This window comes from Salmo salar, chromosome 01 (genome assembly GCF_965601325.2).
Source record: "Salmo salar chromosome 01, fSalSal1, whole genome shotgun sequence".
Taxonomy (NCBI): Eukaryota; Metazoa; Chordata; class Actinopteri; order Salmoniformes; family Salmonidae; genus Salmo; species Salmo salar.
The window spans coordinates 143637501-143652543 of record NC_138291.1 but is presented as its reverse complement, the minus strand read 5'-3'; the positions used below and the strand labels follow the sequence as shown (position 1 = coordinate 143652543).

Genomic DNA, 15043 nt, shown 5'->3' with positions numbered 1-15043 from the left:
ATAGGCTTCCATTAAAGAACACCCTCTGTGTTCTGTTAGACAAGTAACTCTTATCCACATTATTGTAGGGGGTGTAAAGCCATAACACATATGTTTTTCCAGCAGCATACTATGATCAATAATGTCAAAAGCTGCACTGAAGTCTAACAAGACCCCACAATCATTGTATCATCAATTTCTCTCAGCCAATCATCAGTCATTTGTGTAAGTGCTGTGCTTGTTGAGTGTCCTTCCCTACAAACATGCTGAAATTCTGTTGTCAATTTGTTTACTTTAAATAGCATTGTATCTGGTCAAACACAATTTATTCCAGAAGTTTACTAAGGGTTGGTAACAGGCTGATTGGTCTGCTATTTGAGCCAGTAAAGGGGGCTTTAATATTCTTGGGTAGAGGAATGACTTTAGCTTCCCTCCAGGCTTGAAGGCACACACTCTCTAGTGGGCTTAAATTGAAGATGTGGCGCATAGGAGTGGCAATATCGTCGTAATTTTTCATCTAGATTGTCAGACCCTGGTGGCTTGTCATTGTTGATAGACAACAATTTTTTCACCTCTTCCACACTGACTTCAAAAATTCTAAAGTACAATTCTTGTCTTTTATAATTTGGTCCGATATTCTTGGATGTGTAGTGTCAGCGTTTGTTGCTGGCATGTCATCCCTAAGTTTGCTTATCATGCCAATGAAAAAGTCAGTAAAGTAGTTTGCAATATCAGTGGGCTTTGTGATGAATGTCAAGATCTAACATCTCTCTCTCCATGTGCCTCATGTCCTGTAGGCATCGTAGAGGAGTACCAGCTGCCTTACCATGACCTGGTGTCCTCTGACCCCTCCTATGAAGACATGAGGGAGGTGGTGTGCATCAAGAGACAGAGACCCTCCTTCGCCAACCGCTGGAGCAGTGATGAGGTACGGAAAAATCTTTGTGATTCTGTTATATGCTTGACCTCAGTATACTCATATGTATGCTACTGTGTTTGATGAGTCTATGTTGATTTCTGACCTTGGTATGTGTGTTCAGTGTCTCAGACAGATGGGGAAGCTGATGACGGAGTGCTGGGCCCACAACCCTGCATCTCGCCTCACTGCTCTGAGAGTGAAGAAGACCCTGGCCAAGATGTCTGAGTCTCAGGACATCAAACTGTGACACGCTGCTGCTCCTCCTGCCGCCACCTAGAGACACTCATCCCCTAGAGACATGTCCTTGGCCTAGGGCCACTCTGCCAGGCCCACGGGAGGAGGGCAAGGCAGGAGATAGAGAGAAAGAATGAGAGAGAGAGAGGGAAAGAGCGAGTGAGAGGGAAAGAGTGGGTTTTCCCAGGTTCAGGGTCTGCTCTCTCCTTGCCCGTGCCACTGCCAAGACAGAGAGAGTCCCAGTGGGCAGTTTCTGTTCTGGGCCAGTCTGGTTTGAGCCGGTCTGGTCTGGTCTGGCATTGCTTTCTGTGAAAGCGGAGTGGCTGTGTGAGTGAGGGGAAAACACAAGGACAGACAGTACCCTCTGCAGGAGAGGAGGAGTCACTCCGTCCCTCATGGCCAAGAGAGGGACGAGAAAGAGGAGTTCCTGCTCTGTCCATCTAAAGCCATATAACAGTATTGTTTTGTTTTCGCGGTAACATTTTATTACAACGAGCCACAGTAACCCCTTCAAAACCCGTTATAACAGTGTCAGAATGTTCATGATGCTTAATGCCATGTTTCCGACATCGTTATCTAGGGTTATGATGGCTAGTTCAAATAAAGACTTTGTTTTTTTCCCCCGTTGTGCTGTAGCAACTGGCCCTATTTGTTTATCTTCGAACCCAAAGTTTTGCAACGGTAAAGAAAGCTCTGCATACTGTTGGAAGTGAAGTCGATCACTCAGTAATTCTTGCAGCATCACTGCCCAAGAAACCCAGGTATTTGGTTCTATTCATACAGGAAAACACTTTGCTTCAATATTGACTTGGGGCCATTTGGCTATCCAAAGGAGTCATTCTTAATCCCCTGAAATGTCTCTTTATCAAGGACTAACGATAGGAGAAAAGGAGCATCATTATGTTATGATTCTGGTGAAGCTGATGGTTAATTAAAAAGCATGGGAGTGATGTTACTGGGCAATTCCATGGTAACAGAGTGATGCTGAGAATCAGATTTTTTACTTTCAAATGCATGTCAAACAAAAACCAATGATTACAAAGTTAAACAAACCATTTCAACAAAAGGACACATTTTAACAACTTCCACTTAAAATGTAACTAAAACACATTAACTTGAGGAACAGTGCAGGGGCCAAATTTGATAACAGAATGACTTTGTGTTTGTTGTTTGACATACATTTGAAAGTGAAAACTCTTGAGTTACTTAACGTGGAATTGCCCTAATCAGGCTACCTGAGTCATGCCAGTAAGATGACCTCACTCATGGTTGTCTTGCTACTATAATATTCTCGTTTTCTCCCCCTCACAGAATTTAATTGTAAATAACAATGTTGAAATGTATTGATAATGATGGACTTAATAATAATGTTAAATATGTTTTGGTTGTTTGCCTATGACTTGTGTACAGAATAACTCGCTGAGTGTCCACTATGGCGTGTGCCTTATTTAATCTGTATATATGTGTATAAGAGAGTGTGTGGACCAGGAGAACATTCCCTAATAAAATGCTGTCAGTCTCCATATCGTCTCTCTTTTTTAGATTACTTTAATTTCTCTCTCTCACGCACGCACGAACATACACATACACAGGAAAACGGCAGAAAGATCGTACAGGAATCCTAAGGAAATCCTACACCTTGGGTCAAAGGGAGAGCTAGCACCAGCACCTTATGAATCCTAAGAGAAAAGCAGGATAAATAGATTCAAGTAAGATTAACCAAAATGTGGGTTATGGCTAGGTTTGGGGTTGATCTGGGGACATGAAGCTAGGGTTAAGGTTGTGGTAGCTCGTGTTTGGGCTCTATTCAATCCATATCGCGGAAGTTCAGAGTTACAGCCTAATTTAAATTTAAAGGCAATGTTCCCGCGTTAGTGGAGACTGCGTTCATGGTAAACGCTGCATGTCCCCTCAATCGGAAATTACCTTCACATTTCTATCACACAATCTGTAATGCTTCAGCAATATAGATTGAACGGAGAAAGCCACCAGGAAGTGGAAAAGAAGAGTCGGATTCTGCATTCAGTGTTGCATATAAATATAATTTATTATTAGTTTTAAAAATTCTTTCTTACACTTTGTACAGGAACTTAACAGAGGAAATGCAAGCATTTGCAAGTAACATGATGAATGCTTGAACAGAATTGGCCACATTCTCACTATACATACAATATTACCCATGAAGCCTCAGGAGAACGATGGAATGCAACGGCTAGCACTTTTCAGTACATACATTTTTTTTTTTTATAAAGGATGCAAAGTTTGCATAGACGGCTTTAGGAAAATGCTCACACAACTGTCAATATTTTTTTTTAACCAAAACTAATCAAACGACTACTGTCAGCGCTGCTTCTTTTCAAGGAATGTTGGACAGTTATCTTCAGTTATTATACACATACAAATATGCTATCATATAATACAAATATGCTATCATAAAATCCTTATACTTAATGCTTTCCCAATTGCAAGATAAATAATTCGATAATCTGTCAAAGTTCACGAGTTCACCTATTTCCATTCCCCCCACTGAAAGTCAACAGTAACTGTTAGTGTACACTGAGTCTACAAAACATTAAGAACATGCTCTTTCCAAGACATAGATTGACCAGGGGCATCCATGTGAAAGCTATGATCCCTTATTGATGTCACTTGTTAAATCAATCAATCAAATGTATTTATAAAGCCCTTTTTACATCAGCCGATGTCACAAAGTGCTGTACAGAAACCCAGCCTAAAACCCCAAACAGCAAGCAATGCAGGTGTAGAAGCACGGTGGCTAGGAAAATCTCCCTAGAAAGGTAGGAGCCTAAGAAGAAACCTAGAGAGGAACCAGGCTCCGAAGGGTGTAAATCCACTTCAGTCAGTGTAGATGAAGATTAAGAGACAGGTGAAAGAAGGATTTTTAAGGCTTGAGATAACTGAGACATAGATTGTGTATGTGTGCCATTCTGAGGGTGAATGGGCAAGACAAAATATGTAAGTGCCTTTGAACGGGGTATGGTAGTAGGTGCCAGGCGTACCGGTTTGTGTCAAGAACTGCAATGCTGCTGGGTTTTTCATGCTAAACAGTTTCCCGTGTGTACCAAGAATAGTCCACCACCCAAAGGACATCCAGCCAACTTGACACAACTGTGGGAAGCATAGGAATCAACATGGGCCAGCATCCCTGTGGAACGCTTTCGACAGCTTGTAGAGTTCATGTCCCAACGAATTGAGGCTGTTCTGAGGGCAAAAGGGGGTGTAACTCAATATTAGGAAGGTATTCATAATGTTTGGTATACTCAGTGTATGTTGTCATTTAGTAATCTGCTCATGTGAAACAATCAGATTACAGGTATTCAGACTTCATGAAAGAGAACATTAGCGTGGAATTTTACATCAATATCAATTATTTGGTAAAAGGCAATCATATCAGGCTGCATCAGTCCTAAAAAAATATACCGTCTGTCTATCAACAAACGACACATCTTCCACCTTGGAAGACAGACTCCCATCTCTTCCTCCACCCTGGTCCTGTCTCATTTGGACAAGGTCATCATCAGGAGACCGTACATGATGAGAGCAGATTGCGATGTTCCACTATGCCAGAGAGCTGCATATAATGACGAGATGCTCATGTCTCCACCCTAACAATGGGAGTCGTTGTCCCAAAGGCGGGAAGGTAGGCGGTCTGCTTACCGCTGTATTCCCGTGTGGACAGATTTTGACAGGAGTGGACCCTCTCGCTTCGCCTCTTCCTCTCTGACTATGCTGACTGGCATGCTGTGAGTGAGAGATGACTTGACTGACCTCTCACTGACCTCTCAGACAGTTCCTTGTATCAGCATCGTGGGTTCCATGGCCTAACAAGCAAACCCTTGATAGCGCAATATAAACCCAAATATAATCGTTTCAAACTAAATATGCAAATTGTAAATAATTGCAGAATAAAAAGTAACAAAAAATAATTGTAAAACAATATAATAATACACAACATGAATGATAACAGCTAATATTAATAATGACAGTCTTACACTGTAAAAGGTTACAGTTTTCAATGTTTTGTTTATGTACAGGTTGCGCTATTGTCTTTGTATCAGTGACTGTACAGTAGGTGTCATTACTAAGAGAATCCACTAGGCAGCACTATGGCACAATGAAAACAAAGGACTGTGCAACGAAAGCAGGGGAAAAGAACACACTGGAAAACTCAATATTAGGCTGCATAAAATACAAAAGGAGAGATATTTGTGTATAAATGGATGTGTTATTAAATACAGACCTATATAGTCACTGAAACAAGTTCTTTTATCAGAAATATTGACGAGTCATTCAACATTAATGTTGTTTACAGCCTTCACCGCCCCACCCCTTCCTTCCCATGGTCCTATGCTCTGAGCCAGTATGTCACCACATCCACTATATGGACAGCACTATCAAGCGTTTCCTAGGAAACTGTATCACGGTAAAGGAAACTGTACCAGGGAGAGAACAAACAGAGCTGACTAACTTTCTCTTTCCTTTGTCAAAATGTTATTTCCAATATACTGTAAGTGGAGCATGGCAATGATAAGTATGTACGTGTGTGTGTGCACTATGTCTGTGTGTTCCCTGATTGAAAAAATGTCGGCCTCTGCCTGTCCTGCATGTCAGCTAACAGATTGCCGCTCTTACGCTCTCTCCTTCTCTCCCTGACTCATCTCTCACTCCTCCCTGGAATTTCCTGTTCTTTGATGGACAGGTGTCAGTGGTCCGTTGCCATGGGCACGAGGTTCTCATGGCGACCCATCTCCTCCAGCACGGCAGCTAGGCGGCTAAGGTTCCCATCGGGGAAGTGTTGTGCCTCCCACAGGTCTAAAATCACCCCAGTAGGACTGGACTTAGTGGCAAAGTAGTTCAGATACCTGATGTGGGGAGGGGAGAGAGAGAGAGAGAGAGAGAGAGAGAGAGAGAGAGAGAGAGAGAGAGAGAGAGAGAGAGAGAGAGAGAGAGAGAGAGAGAGAGAGAGAGAGAGAGAGAGAGAGAGAGAGAAAAGAGATGCCCAAGCTTCAGTAACACTGGACAGTACCACACACACACACACACACCACACACACACACACACACACACACACACACACACACACACACACACACACACACACACACACACACACACACACACACACACACACACACACACACACACACACACACACACACACACACACACACACACACACACACACACACACACACATCATCCAGTCCCATCACTACCTGTCCAGGTTCAGTTTGTGTGCCAGCATCCTCCAGTCGTTGCCTCTGGTCTGTGGAGCGTCCAGGCTGCCACAGAGCTTCTGTCTGATGGAGAGGGGGATGCGGAAGGCATTGGGCCCCACCAAGGTGGTGATGTTACTGGCTGGGTCTAGCAGAGACGTGTCGATGCTCTGGGTGTCCTGGAGATGCAAGAGAGAGAGACTGATGTCAGTTCAACTATTTGAATTGACTGAAATTATTCTTTGGGAGCTGATTGTTGAAGTTAGGGTTCCAAGTTTAGTTCTCATTCGAATTGGTGCATGTCTTCATAAAATTGTCTAGCCCCAGCTGCTAGCATCTAGTCAGATAGAAAGCCCCAGACAGACAGAGACGAGTGTCTACATTACTAAGGCCAGGGCCAGGGCAAGTTACACAAAGCATTCTATCCAATGTTCCCTGTCCCATCTCTGCTCCAATATTCTCCTACTCCACCATTCTCTTTGTGATTATTCCCTTAGATCTGTGCTCTGTATGGAGCTATGAAATATAAAACCAGTAATGCTTGTAACTCTCATAACAGACAAGCTCTCAACGAGAGGCCTGTCTGTGCAGCAGGCTCAAGGCTCACTGTCTGAGTAAATTAGTTCACTGACAGAAGGTTAAACTCAATACCCAGGAGGGACAAAGACATGGAAAAAGACAGGGATGTACGATATAACAGCAGCCTCAATTCAAGTTAGCAGTAAGTCCGACTAAATCAAGTTAGTCTGATTTGTCTGAGGATGTATGCATGATTCAGCATGTAAATGTTTATTAGTACACTATACGTATGTACTCTAGCTGGACACTCTAATATCTCCTTACCTCTGAGAGGGTGGTGTCCAGCTGGAAGATCTGTCCTTCACCCTCCACCTGTCGGACACACAGTTTACAGACCAGGTCTACGGTGCTGGGACAGAACCTCTCCAGGGTGAAGGTACAGTGGAGGTTCCTCTGGGACCCAGACCACACCTGCTGGAACGACAACTCCTGGGAAGAGAGGGGGTGGGGGTGGGTTAATACTGGGACCAAGGGTGCGTGTGTGTCTTTACATTCCGTGTTTGCTGTGCGTACCTGGTACTTGGCTAGTAGCTTGCTCTTCCACAGTGTGTGTGGGACGTCGTGGATGGACAGTCGCAGGTTGTGGGTGCTGTCCTTGAAGTTGAGGGTCTTTGGTTCGTCCAGCAGTTTCCCTCCCATCTGCTTCTCCATCTGTAGGACCTCCTATAATAACACAGAGACACACGGGGTTAAGGCATGAGACAGCCACTCTATCCACGCTGTTTGAAGCAGAGAATTATGGGATATAATCCATCTAGAAACATTCACAACCTTTGACATTCACTTCTACATTAAACATGATCATTCCCAATTCTCATTACCCCGCATCCCAAACTAAATAACCAGGTCCTATTCTCCTCCCAGAAGTAATAATGAGACCTTATCTTTCTACAGTGTAGGTGGATAGAGGTATTCTAATGTGTTGTGATGGGGAGGACATATTTGTGAAGGCACGGCATCATTTCTCTGGGAGCAGCTTGATGATGGAGATTATATTTAAATGCATGTGCTCATCTCCCCTTATAATGCATCTGCTGGCTACTCCTATACACACACACACACACACCCTCCCCACACCCCACACACACACACACACACACACACACACACCACACACACACACACACACACACACACACACACACACACACACACACACACACACACACACACACACACACACACACACACACACACACACACACACACACACACACACACACACGCAGACACACACACATGCAGACAGCCCCCCCCACACACACAGTTGTTCTTACTTTGAGTGAGTCCTGTGTGTCGTCCAGGCAGTAGACTCTAATGTGGTACTCCAGAGCAGGGCAAGTGACAGGACCGAAGATGGCCAACTTGAGCCGCTTGGTGGTGGCCGCGCTGCAGGACTGGCCCACCAGGCAGTAGGTCCCTAGGGTCTCTGTCAGGATGTGACACGCCTCCTCATCCATCTGGATGTAACAGGGAGTGGTGAAGTTCTCCTCTCCTACCACCACTACCTCCTAGATAGAGAGAGAGAGAGAGAGAGAGGGAGAGAGAGAGAGGGAGTGGGAGGGAGGGTGAGTGTGAGAGTGTGTGTGGTTACAGTATCCATGTAAATGTATACATGTGCCTGCCTAGTCCCTATATACGTCTAAATGTTTAATATCTAACAATAGACCACCATGTACGAGGTTATAGCATGGCCCTCTCCTAGTTCCCCCCCAGTGACAACGCTGGATCATGTGAGAGCATATTCCTGTTTCATTATTGGTGTCTGGGTCTAACTGGGTCAAGAGGCATGCTGAGTTCTGTAATCCTGACGCTCCTATGAGCGCACACTGCCTGGCATCCATTCAACCCATTATGTGAGACAGACAGCGAGAAGAGGAATGACACCACCATAGTGTGTGTGTGACCGTGTGTGTGTGTAACTGTGTGTGTGAGACTGTGTGTGTGTAAGAGAGTTTTTTTATTTGGAGCCGGGGCATTTAACAGCAGTATTATAGCTGGTCATTAGGCTCTTTAACTGATCCTGAGGGACAGTATGAGTGTTCCTCACTAGGGGGATGATTACAATACAGTGGAAAACTGGGCTAAGGCCTCACATACACGTGCTGAAATACTCTTTGTGAGGAGAGACTTACTGACTTACACATGTTACTCATTACACTCTGCAATGCGCGCGCGCGCGCACGCGCACACACACACACACACACACACACACACACACACACACACACACACACACACACACACACACACACACACACACACACACACACACACACACACACACACACACACACACACACACACACACACACACACACACACACACACACACACACACACACACTTACCCAGCTCACTGTGCTGGACACATCACTGAGACGTCTGATTATTCACATTGTACGACGGTAATATAAGAGCCAGTCGCTGAATCTCTCTCCCTATGACTGTCTAACTGCCTCTCTCTATGGGGAGAATAGAAGGGAGAGCTACCATTCTGACAGCGCATGTCATAGCAAAAGCAATATATCGCCAGTCCTCCAGTATGTGTGTGGTTGGCCTCAGCTCAGCTGATATAAAGCAGCCAGGCATCACCTACGGATATTACCATCCACGTGGCTGACAGGCTGAGATATAATCAATAGTTATTTCTCTGTTAAAATGCTTTCACGCCGCGATCTTGGTTTATTGGCTGCCCAGAGGCAATCCGTCATAGTCACACGCTACGTAGCCCACATTAAACACTGTATGTATATTACAGATGACTTCCTCATCAAATGTTCATACCTCCTACAGTAGTAACATCAACATCATGGAGATTCTCATGTCTATTATCCATGGTTTATTTTTTGATTTTCTTTTGCGGAGCTGGAAAAGAGAGTCCAAGACACATCGAATAAAGCTTCTCTCTGAAGGCCTAGAACAATCTGTAGGCTTCAGATTGTGAGTTGATAATCATCAGATTTCACTGTGCTGATGCAATATGGCGTCACTACGTTGATATGGGCAGTGACGGCTCTGTACCATGGTGATGAATGTGTTGAGACCGACAGGACATGCATGCACGTCTTCTGTTGGTGATGCAGTAGAACAAACAGCTGAAAAACGGCTCCACTGCCTCAAACCAGTCTCTTCGTTACCACATCAAACCCTCATCTTCCTCTGAGTCGCTCCCACACTGACTGCAGATGGGTTAGGCAGTCAAAATATACACGAGTCTAGTTTCTCCTTCCAACAAACTTTTACACAACTCTGAACTAGTCTAAAACCCAATGTTGTATCTAGAATTCTACACTCTTAAAAAAAAAGTTGCTATCTAGAACCTGAAAGGGTTCTTCGGCTGTTCCCATAGGAGAACCCTTTGAAGAACCCTTTTGGTTTCAGGTAGAACACTTTTGGTTCCAGGTAGGAGAACCCGTCTGTGTTCCATGTAGAACCCTTTCCACAGAGGGTTCTACATGGAACCCAAAAGGGTTCTACCTAGGGCTGTGGCGGTCTCGACATTTTGTCAGCCCGTTATTGTCATGCAAAAGACTGCCGGTCTCACCATAATTGACTGCTAAATAAGATAAACATGTTAAGCATCTCCCAGCCTCCAGGCCACATACAAGCCGCTGATGCGCACCTTAGGAACATCTACATTTAAATCAATTGAATATACACCATCACAAAAAATCCTCATTTATTTTAGGCAAGTCTAAAGAAACATTATGATATGAAGAAAATGCATTTCGGAATAACAACATATGAGTTGGCCTACTGTACGTTATCTGGCCATGCACCATTTAGCAGACAAGATATGCCATTATTTTATAGGATTTTATAATAAGAAAAATGTAATTGAATTTAGCTGAATAAAATAGAAAGGACATTTTTCCCATTCGGCGCGAGAGTGCGCATATGAAGTGGCTATGTTGTGTGTGAAAGTGATAATTTGAAACAGGTCCTATCCTATATGCTAGATTTAGAGCTATTGGCAACTTTAGTTGTGAATGGTAGCCTACAAACCATAGAATGCCTTAGAAATCAAAAGATACACTGCAGGACCATAAGTATGTGGACACCTGCTTCCTGCTTGTCGAACATCTCTTTCCAAAATCATGGGCATTGATATGGAGTTAGTCCCACTTTGCTGCTATAACAGCCTCCACTCTTCTGGAAAGGTTTTCCACTAGATGTTGGAACATTGCTGTGGGGACTTGCTTCAAGTCAGCCACAAGAGCATTAGTGAGGTCAGGCACTGATGTTGGGCGATGCCTGGCTTGCAGTCGGCATGCCAATTCCTCCCAAAGGTGTTTGATGGGGTTCTGTGCAGGCCAGTCAAGTTCTTCCACACCGATCTCAACAAACCATTTCTGTATGGACTTCACTTTGTGCACAGGGCCATTGTAATGCTGCAATAGGAAAGGTCCTTCCCCAAACTACTGCCACAAAGTTGGAAGCACAGAATTGTCTAGAATGCCATTATATGCTGTAGTATTAAGATTTTCCTTCACTGGATCTAAGGGGACTAGCCCGAACCATTAAAAACAGCCCCAGACCATTATTCCTCCTCCACCAAAATGTACAGTTGGAACTCTGCATTCTGCAGGTAGAGTTCTCCTGCCATCCGCCAAACCCAGATTCGTCCGTTGGACTGCCAGATGGTAAAGCGTGATTCATCACTCCAGAAAGCGCATTTCCACTGCTCCAGAGTCCAATGGCGGCGAGCAATGCGCATAGTGATCTTAGGCTTGTGTGAGGCTGCTCGGCCATGGAAACCCATTTCATGATGCTCCCGACGAACAGTTCTTGTGCTGACGTTGCATCCAGAGGCAGTTTGGAACTCGGTAAAGAGTGTTGCAACCAAAGACAGACGATTTTTACGTGCTACGCGCTACAGCACTCAGCAGTCCCATTTTGTGAGCTTGTGTGGCCTACCACTTCGTGGCTGAGCCGTTGTTGCTCCTAGACATTTCCACTTCATAATAACAGCACTTACAGTTGACTGGGTCAGCTCTAGCAGGGCAGATATTTGACGAACTGACTTGGAATTGTGGAATCCTATGACAGTACCACGTTGAAAGTCACTAAGCTCTTCAGTGAGGCCATTCAACTGACAATGTTTGTCCATGGAAATTGCATGGCTATGTGTTACATTTTATACTCCTGTAAGCAACGGGTGTGGCTGAAATAGCCGAATCCACTAATTTGAAGGGGTGTCCTCATATTTTTGTATATATAGTGTATATGAGCTGCATTATGCGACTATTGGCTATTGATGGTTTGAGGAAGTTGCAAAAAAAGCTTGTGCTCTGTTCCTTGCCTCAGGCTGCACACGATCTTCTCTCATCAAGTGATCATACTGTATTTTCACCCATCAGACTATTCTCAATTTAATATGTAACATTTGTTTCAATTTAGAATGGCCCATTATCAAATGAGCAGGAATAGGGGCAAGAGAAAAAATACATGTAATCCATATGAGAACACTGGTTAGTTTCACTCATGTCGGGTAGTCTACTCCGGGTAGGCTACTCCGGGTAGGCTGCTGACGGTTGAGCCAAAACTCTGTATGCAGACCTCCGACCCTGTTCCTGCCCAGTGCTTCATTTGGGAAACCAAGTGAAATCTGTTCGGGGAAATCGATAGTAATATGTTTTCACAATGAAACAATGAAATAACAAAATATTTCATTAAACTGTTGACGGCCCCCCTGTCTGCGCGCTGGATAAAGGAATGAAGGAGAGAGGGGAGGAGATGGAAATTCACGGTGGTGAGATATTCTATAGCTAAAGGTAATGTGTCAGCCTATTAATTATGAAAATACAAAAAATGCCCTATTGCTACGGTATCCAATAGAAAGTAGTAGTAAGCTAACTCAATATTTGTTTAATTTAGGCTAGACCAATTATGTACCAAAGATAACTTTAATCAGTGTTTTCTCATGTTTTTCTGCCATGTGTAATATGTAGTAGGCTATTTATTGCATAACGGCACAATCATTACTTTAATTCTGTTTTTTTGGGGGGCTTGGGCTCATATAATCCTATGCATATGCATAAGCTCTAATATGCATAAGGGTGTTCTGAATTAGAAAGCGCTGTCCATTTCGATGTGTTAGGCTTTGAAACAACATCCACAACGACAATGTGTTCCACTCACTTTCAACCTGTTGTTGAACTTCTCTCTTCAAATTGATCAATCGCAGGGAGGTGAGTTTTAAAAGCATATACTGTTTTGATGATAAGTGTTTGATGTGATTTTCAATTGCATTTGCATTGATGTCAGAGTGGTTAGAGGGACAATAGAGCCCTGAGTACCAGTTGGCTACTACTAACACATGTCCAGAATGCATAAGAGGAAATTACCGTGACTTCATGGTCACGTAGAATTTTACTGAGGTCATGACTCATGACTGCCGGTGGGGTGGTATTATGGTCACCGCACCAGCCCTAGTTCTACCTGGAACCAAAAAGGGTTCACTTAAAGGGACAGACGAAGAACCTTTTTATAGAACCCTTTTTTTCCCTAAGTGCAGGAATCGAGGAAATAATACAGGAATCTAGATTCTCACAGTAGTAGCGTTCTACACAACCTTTAACTGCAAGAAACCCCACTGCTTTGTTAAGACTTATGTAGGAATGTAAGGATCTAGGAAATAATACAGGAAACTAGATTATCACAGTAGTAGCGTTCTACACAACCTTTAAATTGCAAGAAACCCCACTGCTTTGTTAAGACTTATGTAGGAATGTAAGGATCTAGGAAATAATACAGGAAACCATCCACTGGGAACAGAAATCAATTCTACGTCTATTCCACGTAGGTTCAATGTAATTTCATTGAAATGATGTGGAAACAACGTTGATTCGACCGGTGAGTTCCCAGTGGGTGGTGTTCTCTTTCCAACACACGTCTACACAACCCTTAACTAGTCTACACCCCAGTGCTTCCTGTAGGACTACATCTTGGTGAAACTCCGAAAGACCTTGAGTAGTAGAGTAGGGCTCTATCAGCTCTGATAAGATGACAGAAGGTCAGAGGCTGTTGCTAAGCAGCTGAAGAATAATAGGGCCTGGCCAGGCCTGTGTATGAGGGGATGGAAGTGTGTCAGTTGACAGGCCAGTGATGACCAGGCCCTAGAGGCTCTGTTCTGACAGCAAGATGAAATGGAACCATTTCAATGTTTTACACCGCCACTCAAATACTTCCCTTCACATGGCAATACTACATTGGCCCAGTCTATCTGACAAAATTATAACTAGATGCTTTCCAGACAAATTATAAAAGAGAATTGATAGGTTATTTATTTTGCATAATAACTACCAACAATTGTATTACATTTCACATATAAGAGTGAAAGAGAAATTCTGGACCGAAGCTAAGGAGAAAGAAGGAACCCTACAACTGCACGGCTCAACTGCCAGGGAAAGAATGAGTGTGTGGGAGTGTTGTGAGGAGAGTGTATTATTGAACTGAGAAAGTGTGAGTTTGTGTGTTTATTAGGGTTGAATGGCGGGGACCCGGTTACCGAGATTTACCGGGATTTACCGCCAAAAAACACTCCCTTTTCCCAGGATAAATAACTGTGAAAAAAACAGTAAATTCTAATAATATATTTATACGAACAGCATGGCGTGAAATGGAACTGTTAAATTATATGCGATATCTAAATCTGGCTTCTCAACGGCCTCTGCATCAACGCTCAGGGTTGGGAGAGATAGCCCATCTCGGTATAGAGTGCAATTCACAATGCACGCAGACCTATCATCTCATCATGGTAACTTTTTTTCTTGTGACAGGTTGGCCTACATTTGCTGCAGCATAAGGGGGTACAGCGCTAACCAAACAAGATGTCACGGTTTGACCAATTTGTCTTTAGATTCCGATGTTCGTCCACATTTCTCCAAACGTAGAATTTTGAATTTGCTCCAACCACCCCGGGTTGCTCCGCTGCTGTCGCCGGCGCCTCACGGCTTGTTAAGTTTAGGCATTCATTTCGAAGGGTTAGTTACAAGTTAAAGGTTTGGGATAGGTTTACTGGGATTGAACATGCAACCCCCAGCGTCATAGCTCGCAGCGTATGCCCATCTGCTAAGCCTACTTGAAGGT

General features: G+C 43.8%; 2 protein-coding genes across 3 annotated transcripts in view; one reads left to right on the top strand and one right to left on the bottom strand.

Moving 5' to 3' along the window:
* Positions 1–2655, top strand: part of bmpr1bb (bone morphogenetic protein receptor type 1Bb) — a 111670-nt gene extending 109015 nt beyond the window's left edge. The window contains exons 13-14 of the mRNA XM_014130059.3: positions 777–907; positions 1020–2655. Coding sequence (XP_013985534.1) covers positions 777–907; positions 1020–1145 — 257 coding nt within the window. The 3' untranslated portion in view covers positions 1146–2655. The remainder of the gene's footprint in view (positions 1–776; positions 908–1019) is intronic.
* A 498-nt stretch (positions 2656–3153) lies between these two features.
* unc5cb (unc-5 netrin receptor Cb) overlaps positions 3154–15043 on the bottom strand; it is a 173241-nt gene continuing 161351 nt past the window's right edge. For both annotated transcript variants that reach the window (XM_014130002.3, XM_014130008.3), the window contains 5 exons: positions 8227–8460; positions 7463–7612; positions 7214–7378; positions 6371–6549; positions 3154–6015 (listed from right to left, as the gene is read on the bottom strand). In XM_014130002.3, the coding sequence (XP_013985477.1) occupies positions 5856–6015; positions 6371–6549; positions 7214–7378; positions 7463–7612; positions 8227–8460 (888 nt within the window). In that variant the 3' untranslated portion in view covers positions 3154–5855. The remainder of the gene's footprint in view (positions 6016–6370; positions 6550–7213; positions 7379–7462; positions 7613–8226; positions 8461–15043) is intronic.